Raw genomic sequence first — 12,959 nt, 5'->3', positions numbered from 1 at the left:
TCCTGCAGCCAGTGTCTGTGACACACCCTCCCCCCTAAACACAGCCCATCTCAGTCTCTGCGGGGCTCCCTGTGTGCATTTCAGAGGTGGCTCAGGCCGCCTCCCTCCATAGGTGGCCCTGGAAACCTGCCAAGACGTTGATGCCCGGCTCTGGGCCCAAAGGAGACACCTGTCATCCCCTTTAATCTGCTCTGCCAGGTGCAACCAGCCCGCTTACAGAAGCTCAAAGGCACTGGGTGATTCATCCTGGGTCACACAGCCAGACACAGCAGGGCAACAGGTGACACACAGGACTACCGCCTGGGCTGGGACGGGCTTTCTGGCATCTGCCTGGCTCCTGGCAGCTTTGTGCAAGGCAGCTTCCTGCCCAGGGTCCCCACCCCTCCCAGACCTGCTGCCTGAACCACCCAGAAGCTCCTTCCTCCTGCGCTGGCAGAGCCTGGGCACCGCGCTCAGGGCATACACGGCCTCCAGGAGCCCCAGGGGAGGAGGAGTTCCTTCTGCCACAAGAACCTGGCATTGAAGGTAAGGGGGATGGGGGGGCACCTTCCCACCTGCCCCAGACCACCAGGCTGAGAAGCACTAAGTGTGGCAACAGCCTGGACACTTGCCGACGCCCACTCAGTGTGAGAGCTGAGAGGGGCAGCCAGGCGTGGGGGGAGGCCATTTCACAGATGGGGAAACTGAGGCACGGGGAGGGGAACAAATGTCCAGGAGGTATGGAGGGCAGACCTTGTTTCATCACACCCTGGGTCTTCAAGCTATGGGTGGGTGCAGAGCCCTGGGTAAGAAACCCCTTCAGCCAGCTCAGGGGAAGAGTCAGTGTTCTGAAGCCAGCTTGTAGAATCGGAGAGTCCGGAGAGATGGGAGCGGAGAGTACCTCCCTCCCTGAGCTCGTTTCTGCTCCTATGTCGGGGGTGGTACACACTCCCCTCACAGGGACACTGAGAGGACTCAGTAAGGGAAGCCTGGAGGGAAGCTCCTGGAACGCTCCCCTCATCCTTAGACCACCCACCTAGAATCACACCAGGGAGATCCACGGGCACAGGGCTCAGCATGTGCCCCCGATGCTGGGCTCTGAGCTCTGAGACTGCTGCATTTAATCCTCGCAGCAGCCCAGCGAGGTACGAACTGTCACATCCCTATTTTACAGATGGGGAAACTGAGGCATGAAGCGCTTAAATGACTCCCCTGAGATGTCACAGCCAGTGAGTGGGGATGCTGGGTTCCCTGGTCTAAACCTGTGTGCTAGAGGAACCTACAGGCTATTCACCAGGCACAGTCCCATAGCTGGGGCCAGGGGATGAGGGGTGGACAAAGACACATTTGTCCACTGACTCAACAAATACAGAGTGTACATGGTGTGCCAAGGGAGTGTAGGGCGGTGCACACAGCGCGATGCCAACTGCCTTAGGCTTCTAAATGGACTCTAACCCACTGAAAAGCCCAAGGCGGCTGGCATCACACTGTGCACCGCCCCAGTAGGGCCCTACTGGCCTCAATCCCACACTACCACCCTGGCCACCACCAGTGCCCCCAAAAGCCTGCCGTAGCTCCTGGATGGGGCCACAGGTCCCAGGAAAATTCAGGCAGCCTGTGGATTGAGTTAGCTGGCCGGAAGCCAGGTCCAGCGGAAACAGAAACAGGCCTGAGGCTGGCCAGGAATTGCACCTCCTCCTACCTGGAGAAGCTTGGTGAGCAGGTGTGAGCAGAGAGCTGTGCAGATCAAAATCAAGAGCCTAGTGTATGCCCGGTGCTTTACGCAAGTGATTTCCATATCCCTAACAATGAGCTGGAAGTGGGACCTCCAAGGCCTTAGGATGCAAATGAAACTACCCCATGTTTCAGAGAGATGGACCAGCTTGCCTGAGGCCACACAACTCTTTGTAGATTTACTCTCTGACCCCGGGCCTGTGCCCTCGCCACCCTATCATCCTTAGGTAGCTGTGTCAACTGCAGTCAGGACCCATTTTCTTTCCAGGGAAGGCAAGAGAGGTTTTGTGTCTGCTTGGTGACTTTAGGTAGATGACCAGTTTCTCTATCTGCCAGCTGAGCTCTACCCCTTGCATCTTCAGCAGTGGGCCTTTTTGTTTGTTTATTTGTTTTTGGGCTGCGCTGGATCTTTGTTGCTGCTTCCTCTAGTTCTGGCAAGGGGGCTACTCTAGTTGCTGTGCACGGCCTTCCCATTGCAGTGGCTTCTCTGGTTATGGGTCACAGGCTCTAGGGCACAGGCTCCAGCAGTTGCTGTATGGGGTTAGTTGCCCCACAGCATATGGAATCTCCCCTGACCAGGGATCGAACCCACGTCCCCTGCACTGGCAGGCAGATTCTTAACCACTGGACTACCAGGGAAGTCCCAGCAGTGGGCCTTTCAAGGTGGCTCCATAAATGGTAGCTCTTGCTACCGATTAAGCAGCAACTGAGAGCTCCCCAGTGGATTGAAGGCCAGCAAAAGGCATGCCGTCCCCCAGAATGTCAGCATCAGTGCCACCCCAGCTTGGACGCAGGATGCTGCGGTTTATGAGCTGGGCACAAAGACTCTCTCAGGGATATGGTGCACAGGGCTGCGTGCCGCCCAGAAGGAGCACTGATGGATGGCATGAGCAGGCAGTTCAGTGTCCAGCTGATGGACTTAGTCCTTATTTGTTCCTCTGATAACTGGGCTGACCTTGGTTAATGTTTACCAGCAGCCTCCCCCTTCGCCCCTCTGGGTCCAGTGCTTAAATACGGGGAAGGACAGGGCTCTGTCTCCTCGGCCTCAGTCACCAGCCCTGACCTAGGACAGTGAATCGTAAGTATGCCTTCCACTGGCCAGAGGCCTCCAGGACCCTGCACTCCCCGGGCAAGCCTTGGGGATGCAAGGAGGATGGAGCAGGCTGGAGCCGGGCCACCTGTTGTCATAGTAACAGCAGCCCTAGGGGTCCTTTCCTGCTCCCCAAGCCTGTCCAGGGCCTCCCCAATTCCTCCCGGTGACTAAAGTGGCCCTCTGCGAGCGGAAGTGGAAGTGAGGGGGTGGGGGCTGGCTTTGGCATCCAGCGACCTAGGAGGGAGTATGTATGTTTCTGCTGGCACAGCTCCTGTATCTTTCCCGTTGGTGGTCTTCTGTAGGTCTCGCCGCCTCTGCATTTGCTCGGGTGTGTATCTTTTCTTGCTTCTACAAATGAGAATGATAAGGCTCAGGGAGGGACAGTGAGTAGCCCAGGTTCACAGAGCAACCTGGTAGGGAAGCCAGGTCGGACCAGAAGCTCTGAGTTTCAGCTGTTCATCATGCCTCGATTCTCTGCAGCAGTGCCCAGAACAGAACCACACCAGGTCTCAGCCTGGAGTTACAGAAGTGGGCCCCCCTGTGCACAGCGGGCCCCTGGCCATCCTTGTGTGCCACGGAAGATGGGGAGCTGAGGAGGGCACTATCCTGGGGGGTGGGCTTTGAGCTGTATTCCTGAGCCCCCACTCTGCACAGGCAGCCTCTATTTAAGCCTCATGGCAATCCTCTGAGGTAGTTACTGTGGCGTTCCCATTTTACAGATGAAGACTTCTGGGACAGGGAGGTTCATCCCTTGCTCCCAGTTACACCATCTAGGATTCAAGCGTAGGCTGAATCCCCTCCAGAATCCCTGCTTCTGCCCTCATGCCCACTGCACAATCATCCCTTCAGGTCTCAGGCACCAGCTGGGAAATGGGAAGCCTGGTCTGGCTTTGAGTCACCTCTGATGCTGGGTGACCTTAGACAGTTGCTCATCCTCTCTGCCCTTTTGGGCAAAGCATAGATAACCTTGGCCCTCCTGCCCCTACCCCACTCCCACTAGCTTTGATCTCTGGACTTTAGGAAGGATATGATTTTTCCATCACTGGTGTTTGGAGATGGAGTACAAAAATGACCCAGGCCAAGGCGACCAGACTCTTTTAGAGGATCCTGAAAGAGCCACAGTGTCAACAACAACTGATGCCTCCTGAGAACTGACAGTGTGCCAGGAATTTCTTGGCACTTTGCACCTATTTCTTTTGCATAATTGTCTTTTAGGGGAAGTACACCCGTATCATCACTGGGAAACTGAGGTTCAGAGAGGTTGAGTAACTAGTCCAAGGTCACAGAACTGATAGCAAATTGAGCGTGGGCGTCCTGGCCTCATAGCCTCTAATCTTAGCCACAAAGTGACGCTGCCTCTCTTTGTTCAGCCAGGCCACCTCTGAGGTTTTCTGTTCTGAGGCCTCTACCTTCAGCTTTGTATACAGAGAAGGGCTAAATGCCAAATTCAGGAATCAAAACACCCAGGATTAAATTCGGTCTTGTAGAGACTTCCCTGGTGGTTCAGTGATTAAGACTCCCCACTTCCACTGCAGGAAGCACAGGTTTGATTCCTGGTCAGGGAACTAAGATCCCACATGCTGCACACACAAAAAATTAGTTCTGTAAGCCGCCAGTTCAGTTCTGTGATTTTCAGTAATTTATTTAATTTCCACAGCCCCTGATTTCTCCATCTATATTGTTGTTCAGTGGCTCAGGCATGTCCCACTCTTTGGGATTCCGTAGGCTGCAGCACCCCAGGCTTCCCTGTCTTTCACCATCTCCTGGACTTTGCTCAAACTCATGTCCATTGAGTTGGTGATGCCATCCAACCATTTCCTCCTCTGTCACCCTTGTCTCCTCCTAGCCTCAATCTTTCAGCATCAGGGTCTTTCCCAGTGAGTCAGTTCTCCGCACCAGGTGACCAAAGTATTGGAACTTCAGCTTCAGCATCAGTCCTTCCAATGAATACTTAGGACTGATTTCCTTTAGGATGGACTCGTTCGATCTCCTTGCTGTCTCCATCTATAAAATGGGGCTAATAATAACTCCCACCTCTCAGGGTAAGCTCTGAGGGAAGATGAGACAGTGCATGGATGCCTGCTATTCACGAAGTGAAAAGAGGAGGAGGATGCTCACGCTGACATTTGCTAAGAATAGGGTCTGGCAGCTAATAGTCAATGAATAAAGACCTGGAGAATTGAACTGAACATTTTCTAAACTCAGAGGCCATTCTGTGCAGAGCAGGGTTCCCCTCTCTGGTCCTGAGCAGTGTGGCTAACTGGCCTGGAAGAAATCTGCCAGCTCTCTAGCTTGAACCCTCCCTGTGCACAGGTAGGGCTTCCACACCTGCTAGATGCCCACCCACTCATCACCTTATCCATTCTTCACATCTGCCTTGCAAGAGATTCTTTTCTCCACTTACAGGAAGGCGAGGCTCGAAGAAGTACAATCACTTGCCCAAGGCCACTTACCTGTAAGTGGCAGGGCTGAGTCACCCTGGGCTTTACCTTAGGTCACAGTCACTTTCCTAGACCCCACTGGGTCGCTCTTGATCACCGTTTTATGTCCTGGGGGAAAGAAATGGCATGAGATTAGGCAAAGGGACAGCTGATTCATTGTCCCCGACCTACCCCAGACTCCGGAAGTGTCATTGTGACATCTTCATTCTGCTGATTTGAAGTTTGGTCCCTGTACCTCTGGGCACTTCGCCGTTTCCTCTCTCATCTCTGGTCAGCTCCCCAGCACTAGGATTTGGGGATTAGGGGGAAGGGACTTCCTTGGATAAAAGGGAGAGGAGAGAGAGGTCTTGGGCCCCCGAAGTTCTAAGGAACAGACTGGGAGGCAAAAGGAAGCCAACAGAGTCTCAAGACTGATGTCACAGTGTTCAGGACCTAATTCTGACACTCACTGAATTGACCTGGAGACACACTGTCCCGTCTATAGTTCGAGAGGTGGGGAAACCAAGCCCTGCTCCAGCCAGCTTTATCCCTGATTCACTGCATGGCCTTGGCAAGGCTCTGACCCCTTCCTGGCCTCAGACCATTTACTATAAGACGAGGAAGCCAAAGGAGGTGATGTAACCCCCAGGCAGAAGGATGGGGTGGGGGCAGGGAGGTGCTCACCCCAGCTGTAGCCCCTCTTCCCCTCAGCCACATGCCAGCCTTGTTACCTTCTTAAGGTCAACATCCCTCTTGGCAGGAGGGCACCTCACCCTGTAACCCCATGGGAAGTTTCAGTCCATCTTGTTCCACCAAACCCAGATACCCCTCTAATTAAAATTCCAGCATTGGTACACAGGGACCTCATTTAGGTCCCCCTTAACCTCAGTCTATACAGCTGGGCAGAGTGAGGCCCCAAAACAAGTAAATGCTTACCTAAGGCCAAGTGGACAGAGGTGGCCCTGTGTGCACGAGAAGCCACAGCCTCTGGCTCTGAGGCCAGTTGGCATATGTAGTGTCCCCACCGTGCAGAGTTCAAATCCCTCATCATCTCTGAGCCTCACCAAGATGGGGAATTTCCATCAACCGTGAAGGACCACACCAAAATCCGGTGGGGAGGTAGCGAGAAGTGCAAGGGCGATGGAAATATACAGAATTAATCTCAGCATCATCTTCAGCTCTAAAACCACTGGCTAGTTTACGAAAAATATAAACAGGTCTTACATAATCTGTGGTCTCTATTTGGGTTATTTAGAGGCCTGAAGTCCAGAAAAAAAAAAAAAAAGGTAATGGAAAGAAACCAGTTTTGGACTTCATCTTGTTGTTTATTGGAAAGAAACTTTAAGTCCAAGGGGGTAAGTAAAACCCAGCATTCCTTGTTTCCAACTTTTTCCATATGCCAAGTTCAAGAGCTCCTTTGTCTTTGTATTTTATTAAAATGATGTTTTAGTTATGTGACTAATACCAATAGCCAGCTCTGTGGCTGCAGGCACACCCTCTCCTCTGCTTGGAACTCAGTTCCCTTATCTGGGAAGAGAGCAGGTGGTACTTAGGAGACCTCGGCGTGGTGGCCCAAGGCAGGGGTCTGTGTGGAGTGGAGGGAGCTCTGTGGGGCAGAGCTGGTCCTGTGTTGCTGCAGGAGACGCTGACTTTAATGATCACTAGATGGAGCCTGACCTTGCTGGGCCACCCACAGGCCTTGCCATTCTCTGCTGTCTCCTCCGACCAGCCATGGAGCTCATCTTCCTCTCGTCATCTTCTGAGGGCTTCTGCTTGCCCATCTACCAGGCTCTCCTTCAAGGCCATCTTCTCTCTTAGGTGCTTTCAACGTAAGGTGTGGAGTCTAGACTTAGTGAAGATCTTACTTTCAAAGATCCCCCAAATCTGACTTTCTACCTGTGACAAAGTGAGGACCAGAGAGACTAAGCAACTCATCCAAGGTCACATAGCTGGTGGTGACAGAGACCTAGATTAGAAGCCAGGTCTGTCTGAAAACGAAAAGATGCTTTTCAAACTCTTACCCACCCCCCCCGCCGCCCCCCACCCACACAGAGACAAATTCCACTTGGCTGGAGGAGCCAGGACCTTCAGCACCCACAAGTATGTTGAGCAGAGCTGGGACAGAGGCAAGCAGGGTGGGTGGCAAAGCTGACCGTCAGCACAGTCCTGTGACTGAGGCCACAGACTCACTGTGAGGGCAGCCCTCCAGCTCAGGAACATCCACTAGGGGCTGAGGTTCACTGTGTGTTGGGGTACCGCCCCCCGCCCCAGCTGGGTTTCCTTACAGCTCTTCTGTGTGTCACTGAAGCAAGATCCCTCCCACTCTGGGCTGTCACCTCTCTGTCCATTAGGTAACAGATTTCAGTGGAAGTCCTCCTAGGGCTGTTCCTGATCCAATCATCCCTGAGTCCAATTCCGCCCACCTCCTGGGTCATTGTCCACTTCCTGTCCCTCAGTTTCCTCTTCCCAAAATAAGGGCAGCGGCACTTACACCTTGGGGTCATTATGGATATTAGTGGGGCCATCGAGAGCGTGGACTCCAGACCCAGATGACCTGGGAGTGTGATTCTGATTCTGCTACTTGTCTGTCCTGAAACCTTGGACAAGTGACTTAACCTCTAGGAGCCTGGTCTCATCTGTAAGCCCAGGGGTGTCGCATGACCTAGGTCAGAGGCCTGTTACCAGAGCATGGTGAGATAAGACAGTAAAGAGCTTAGGATGGAATTTGGCATGCAATAAGCACCATCAAGTCCCTGCCATTGTTCTGAGTCTTTCAGTGACGCTGACATAGAAGAATGTTAGTCATATAGATCCTCGATAAACTGGTTGCTTTGACCTGGCATCAGTCAGTGGCCAAGGGACTCACTGTATGGTCTGATCCAGGCATGGTACCCTTCTCTCTTGCAGGATAATGGCACTCTCCATCACGCGGGGCCTTCTGCTGCTGGCAGCCCTGTGCTGCCTGGCCCCCATCTCCCTGGCTGGAGTTCTCCAAGGACACGCTGTCCAAGAGACAGATGATACATCCCACCAGGAAGCAGCGTGCCACAAGATTGCCCCCAACCTGGCCAACTTTGCCTTCAGCATATACCACCATTTGGCTCATCAGTCCAACACCAGCAACATCTTCTTCTCCCCCGTGAGCATCGCTTCAGCCTTTGCGATGCTCTCCCTGGGAGCCAAGGGCAACACTCACACTGAGATCCTGAAGGGCCTGGGTTTCAACCTCACTGAGCTCGCAGAGGCTGAGATCCACAAAGGCTTTCAGCATCTTCTCCACACCCTGAACCAGCCAAACCACCAGCTGCAACTGACCACTGGCAATGGTCTGTTCATCAATGAGAGTGCAAAGCTAGTGGATACGTTTTTGGAGGATGTCAAGAACCTGTATCACTCCGAAGCCTTCTCCATCAACTTCAGGGATGCTGAGGAGGCCAAGAAGAAGATCAACGATTATGTAGAGAAGGGAAGCCATGGAAAAATTGTGGAGTTGGTAAAGGTTCTTGACCCAAACACAGTTTTTGCTCTGGTGAATTACATTTCCTTTAAAGGTAAGGTTGCGTAACCAGTCTGAGCTTTTTCACACAGAAATACCCCCAAAATATTCTCAAACACTCAGTTCTTAACTTTCCTGGCAGCACAGAATGGGATATAGCTGTGCATCTCTGCATGTGTTATTCAATTTTCCACACATGACCACTAAAACTTCCTGTAATCAAATAGGGTTAGGGAATTATGGATTAAACAAAGTACCTTCATCTCTGCAGGACTTTTCAGAGCCCTAAATGTCCTAACATGCATTGCAAATTCCTACCTTGGAGAGGTGTATGATATGCAGTGCCTCCCAAAATAGAGTCAGAAAAACAAATCCCGAACCACACTTCTGACAACTGCAGTGCAGAGAAAGTAGTGACACCTTTGGAGTCAGGAAGACCAAGATTTAAATTCTTCCTCTACCACATGAGACTCCACGAAATTGAAATTCTGGATCCTATACCAGCCTTGCATTATTCTCCCCCAAAGTCTTTTCTGTAGACTGCTGGTTCACTTTAGACCCATTTTACAGATGGTAAAACTGAGGTTTGGGGCTTCCCAGGTGGCTCAGGGGTAAAGAATCCACCTGCCAATGCAGAAGCACAGGAGATGCGGGTTTGATCCCTGGGTCAGGAAGCTCCCTTGAAGTAGGAAATGGCAAACCCCTCTAGTATTCTTGCCTGGGAAATCCCATGGACAGAGGAGCCTGGTGAGCTACAGTCCATGGGGTCGCAAAGCGTCGGACACAAGCACACACGCAAACCTGAGGCTCAGAGAGAAGTACCTCACCAGGAGGCTCAGGGCTCCTTTATTTCCCCACTGTTACTAAACCTTCTCCCACCCTTGGCTGATGTCCGCTATCTCTTCTCTCCAGGAAAATGGGAGAAGCCCTTCGAGATGAAGCACACCACAGAGAGGGACTTCCATGTGGACGAGCAAACCACTGTGAAGGTGCCCATGATGAACCGCCTGGGCATGTTTGACCTCCACTACTGCGACAAGCTCGCCAGCTGGGTGCTGCTGTTGGACTACGTGGGCAACGTCACCGCCTGCTTCATCCTGCCCGACCTGGGGAAACTGCAGCAGCTGGAGGACAAGCTCAACAACGAACTCCTCGCCAAGTTCCTGGAAAAGAAATATGCAAGGTGATCTCCCAGACAGACCGACCCGGGAGCTGCCACATCTGGTTCAGTCAGAGGGTGGGGGGATAGACCCACCGACCACGGCCATGACCGCTGTGTGTCTGCTTCCAACAGAGGCCAGAATGCATGCACGTGGTACCAGGCAGACTCCATGGGAGGGCTGGTGCCCAGGGGTGAGGAGTGAAAGTCCTGTCCTTGAGGACGTCCTCCCCAGCCTGGAAACTGCCCGTTCCTGGTGCACAGGGAAAGCAATGTCAAATTCATGTTGTTGGCAAACCCAGAAAGAAGAGGATGGACTTTTTGGCAAAGGTGGCAGTTGAATGTAGATTACAGGATAGAGTGTGGATTACAGGCTAAAAAGTCCACGGCAGGATGGGGGCGGGGGAGGGGAGGATAATGCTTGGAGCATTATCCAAGATAATGCTGAAAAAGCCAACGCCCAGAGCAGGAAACTCCAGCACCTGTTTGAGGCTGGTTCTGATTCCTCTGTCATTAGATGAGTGTGGTTCGACCAGGTCCCCATCATGCACTCCATATCAGTACCTGTCTCTGTGTTTGTAGATATGCCCAGGCCCGGATGAGCAATTTTATCATGTATAACATAAAACAAAGATGAAAATACAGAAAAGTACTCCTCACGCCCTCTACAGACGTCACTCAGGACCTACCACCACACCCCACAGTCCCCTGGGATCCTGGCCCTGGGGGAGTCCCAGTCTAGCGGGTGTGATGAAACCCTACAGGGAAGTAGTGAGTACAGTCCTTCCAGAAGACACCCCAGATCTCCAGGAGGCCTTCTCAGAGGAGGTGGCCCTTGAGAGGCTCTGCAGGACAAGAGGATGGCCCTGATTCTAATATCCTCTGACCCTGGGCATAGAGGAACTAAAAGTGGAATAAACCAAAGTGTGAGAGCAGGGGGAGAGGGCACCAACTGGAAAGAACAACCGGAAAAGGAAGCTCTTTCAACTCTGTGACTTTTTTTTTTTCACTACAGTTCTGCCAATTTACATTTGCCCAAACTGTCCATTTCTGAAACGTACGATCTAAAAAGTGTCCTGGGCGATGTGGGCATCACCGAGGTCTTCAGCGATAGGGCTGACCTCTCAGGGATCACCAAGGAACAGCCTCTGAAGGTGTCCAAGGTGAGTGTGTCCCTGACGTCTGTAGGTCAGAATGCATGCGGGGCCACAGCTCTGGGGCGAGGCTGAGGAAGGGGCAGAGGGATGCAGGCACGCCAGCAGACCAAGGCCCCTGAGGAATGCCATCGCTCCACAACGACGGCAGTGTGGTCAGCTGACAGAGGGGAGGAGGTGGCCTCACGTGCTTGGAAGTTGTGGCACTTACTCTCCGTCTCATCCTTGTCCAGGGACTTCCCTTTTTTGGGCCCCTATAACCCCCTACTTACAGAGAGAGACTTAGGCTCGGGGATTGCCAAGACCTTTTGGCCCCTGCATCTGAGACTCCGGGAACTACTGGCGAATCACCGAGTCAGTGATTTCAACCAAAGATGCCGTTTATTCAGGGGAATTACAGGTGCCCAAGAAAACAACTGCGGTTCAGTGTTTGTGAACGGAGTACTTGGGTGGGGACAAGGCACATGAAAGCTCCCCTCAAAGTCCTGCTCCCCAAGGAGCTTAGTATCTGGTTCCACAAAAAAGAGGGGAGCCAAGGAAACAGAAGGCAGGAAAATCTCTCCCCTGAGGTGATGGGTTGTTTCCCAGGAAGGCTGGGGAGGAAGAGGCTGGGGTACCCTTGTGGATCAGACAGAGGCCTTGCGAGCATCCCTCGTGTGTCCCCTGCAGGGCCAGGTAGACAGCGATGGGGAAAGACAGGAGGCGAGGAGAGAGGCCAGAGGGTGCCCCACCCTGGGCGAGGCGCTCCTCCCTGCCTGGCTCCCAGGCCTGGGTGGGGGCCTGTCTCCAGTCCCATGTGACCTCGTTGCTCTCCCGCCTTCCAGGCTCTCCACAAGGCTGCACTGACCATCGATGAGAAAGGGACAGAAGCTGTCGGGTCCACGTTTCTGGAAGCCATCCCCATGTCCCTTCCCCCAGACGTCGAGTTCAACAGACCCTTCCTCTGCATCCTCTACGACAGAAACACCAAATCTCCCCTCTTCGTGGGAAAGGTGGTGAATCCCACCCAAGCCTAACTGCCTCTCGGAGTTCAGCCTTCCCCTCCCAGGCCAGGTCCCCCCACTCCCTCCATGGCATTAAAGGATGACTGACCTAGCCCGAGCTTGCGTGTGGCGTGTCAACCCTTCGTCCTCTTGCATCTGAGTCTTTCTTTGCATCCCCAGGATGTGTGTGGAATCTGGGCCATGGCCCTCCTTCATGTGTCCACTGCATTAAGATGCCTTAGCATTTACGCTGCCCAACCCCGTGCTCGGCCAGGCTGAAAGGTCGGCTGAATCCCACAGCTTCCTGCCTCTCCCCCAGTCACTACGGAAAAGCTCCAGGCTTTCCGGTCTCCTCTGGGGTCCCCAGGGGGAAACCCCACAGGCTCGGAATCCAGCCCATGGCCCCCACCTCCATCCAGCGTCCACCGGGTCCTCCTGCTCAGCCCCATCCCCACTGGTCTCACTGTGGCCCCCACTTAGAGCTCCTCAGCTGCAGGCTGCCACTGCTTCCAGAGCCTTCAGCTCACACGGGGACACTGGGCTGCAGCGTCTCCAGCAGCAGAGATAGGAATCGGGTCCTCTCCTTGTCCCACATCGTCACCTGAGCCAGGCTTGGACACTGACCGCTCACAGGTCTCTCCTGCCAAAGGCTCTGGTTGGTGTTTGCAGGGGCCCTTTCCCATGAGGCTGGACTGGGAACACATATTTCTGTCCTTGTCACTCCATCTCTGCGCCAGGACCCTCAAACATGCCATTCCTAGAGGCAGGTCTCATCTCCCCGGTGAAGAGAAGGTCCCAGTCTATATCACTTGTTCAAACTCCCCCAGGACGTCAGCCATCCCCCCGCAAGACCACTTACCCTATGCCCTCTTGTAATCCCTAATCACCTGGCCAAGTTGCCCTGGATGGCTCTGGAAAGTCCTGACAATGATTCCGAAGTC

The 12,959-nt window shown here is 53.4% G+C and overlaps 1 protein-coding gene across 2 annotated transcripts; it reads left to right on the top strand.

Moving 5' to 3' along the window:
• Positions 1-239: 239 nt before the first annotated feature.
• On the top strand, positions 240-12,136 carry SERPINA1 (serpin family A member 1). 2 transcript variants are annotated; one of them, XM_027521093.1, is made up of 5 exons: positions 240-525; positions 8,134-8,777; positions 9,635-9,905; positions 10,897-11,044; positions 11,860-12,136. In XM_027521093.1, the coding sequence occupies exons 2-5, from the start codon at positions 8,138-8,140 to the stop codon at positions 12,049-12,051; spliced, it is 1,251 nt and encodes a 416-aa protein (XP_027376894.1). In that variant the 5' UTR covers positions 240-525; positions 8,134-8,137; the 3' UTR covers positions 12,052-12,136. The 2 variants fall into 2 exon arrangements, with proteins under 2 accessions (XP_027376894.1, XP_027376893.1); XM_027521092.1 differs by lacking the exon at positions 240-525 and adding an exon at positions 2,690-2,791.
• Positions 12,137-12,959: the final 823 nt, after the last annotated feature.

Source organism: Bos indicus x Bos taurus, chromosome 21, assembly GCF_003369695.1.
Source record: "Bos indicus x Bos taurus breed Angus x Brahman F1 hybrid chromosome 21, Bos_hybrid_MaternalHap_v2.0, whole genome shotgun sequence".
Lineage (NCBI taxonomy): Eukaryota > Metazoa > Chordata > Mammalia > Artiodactyla > Bovidae > Bos > Bos indicus x Bos taurus.
The sequence above is the reverse complement of the archived record's forward strand: the minus strand, read 5'-3'. Positions and strand labels throughout refer to the sequence as shown.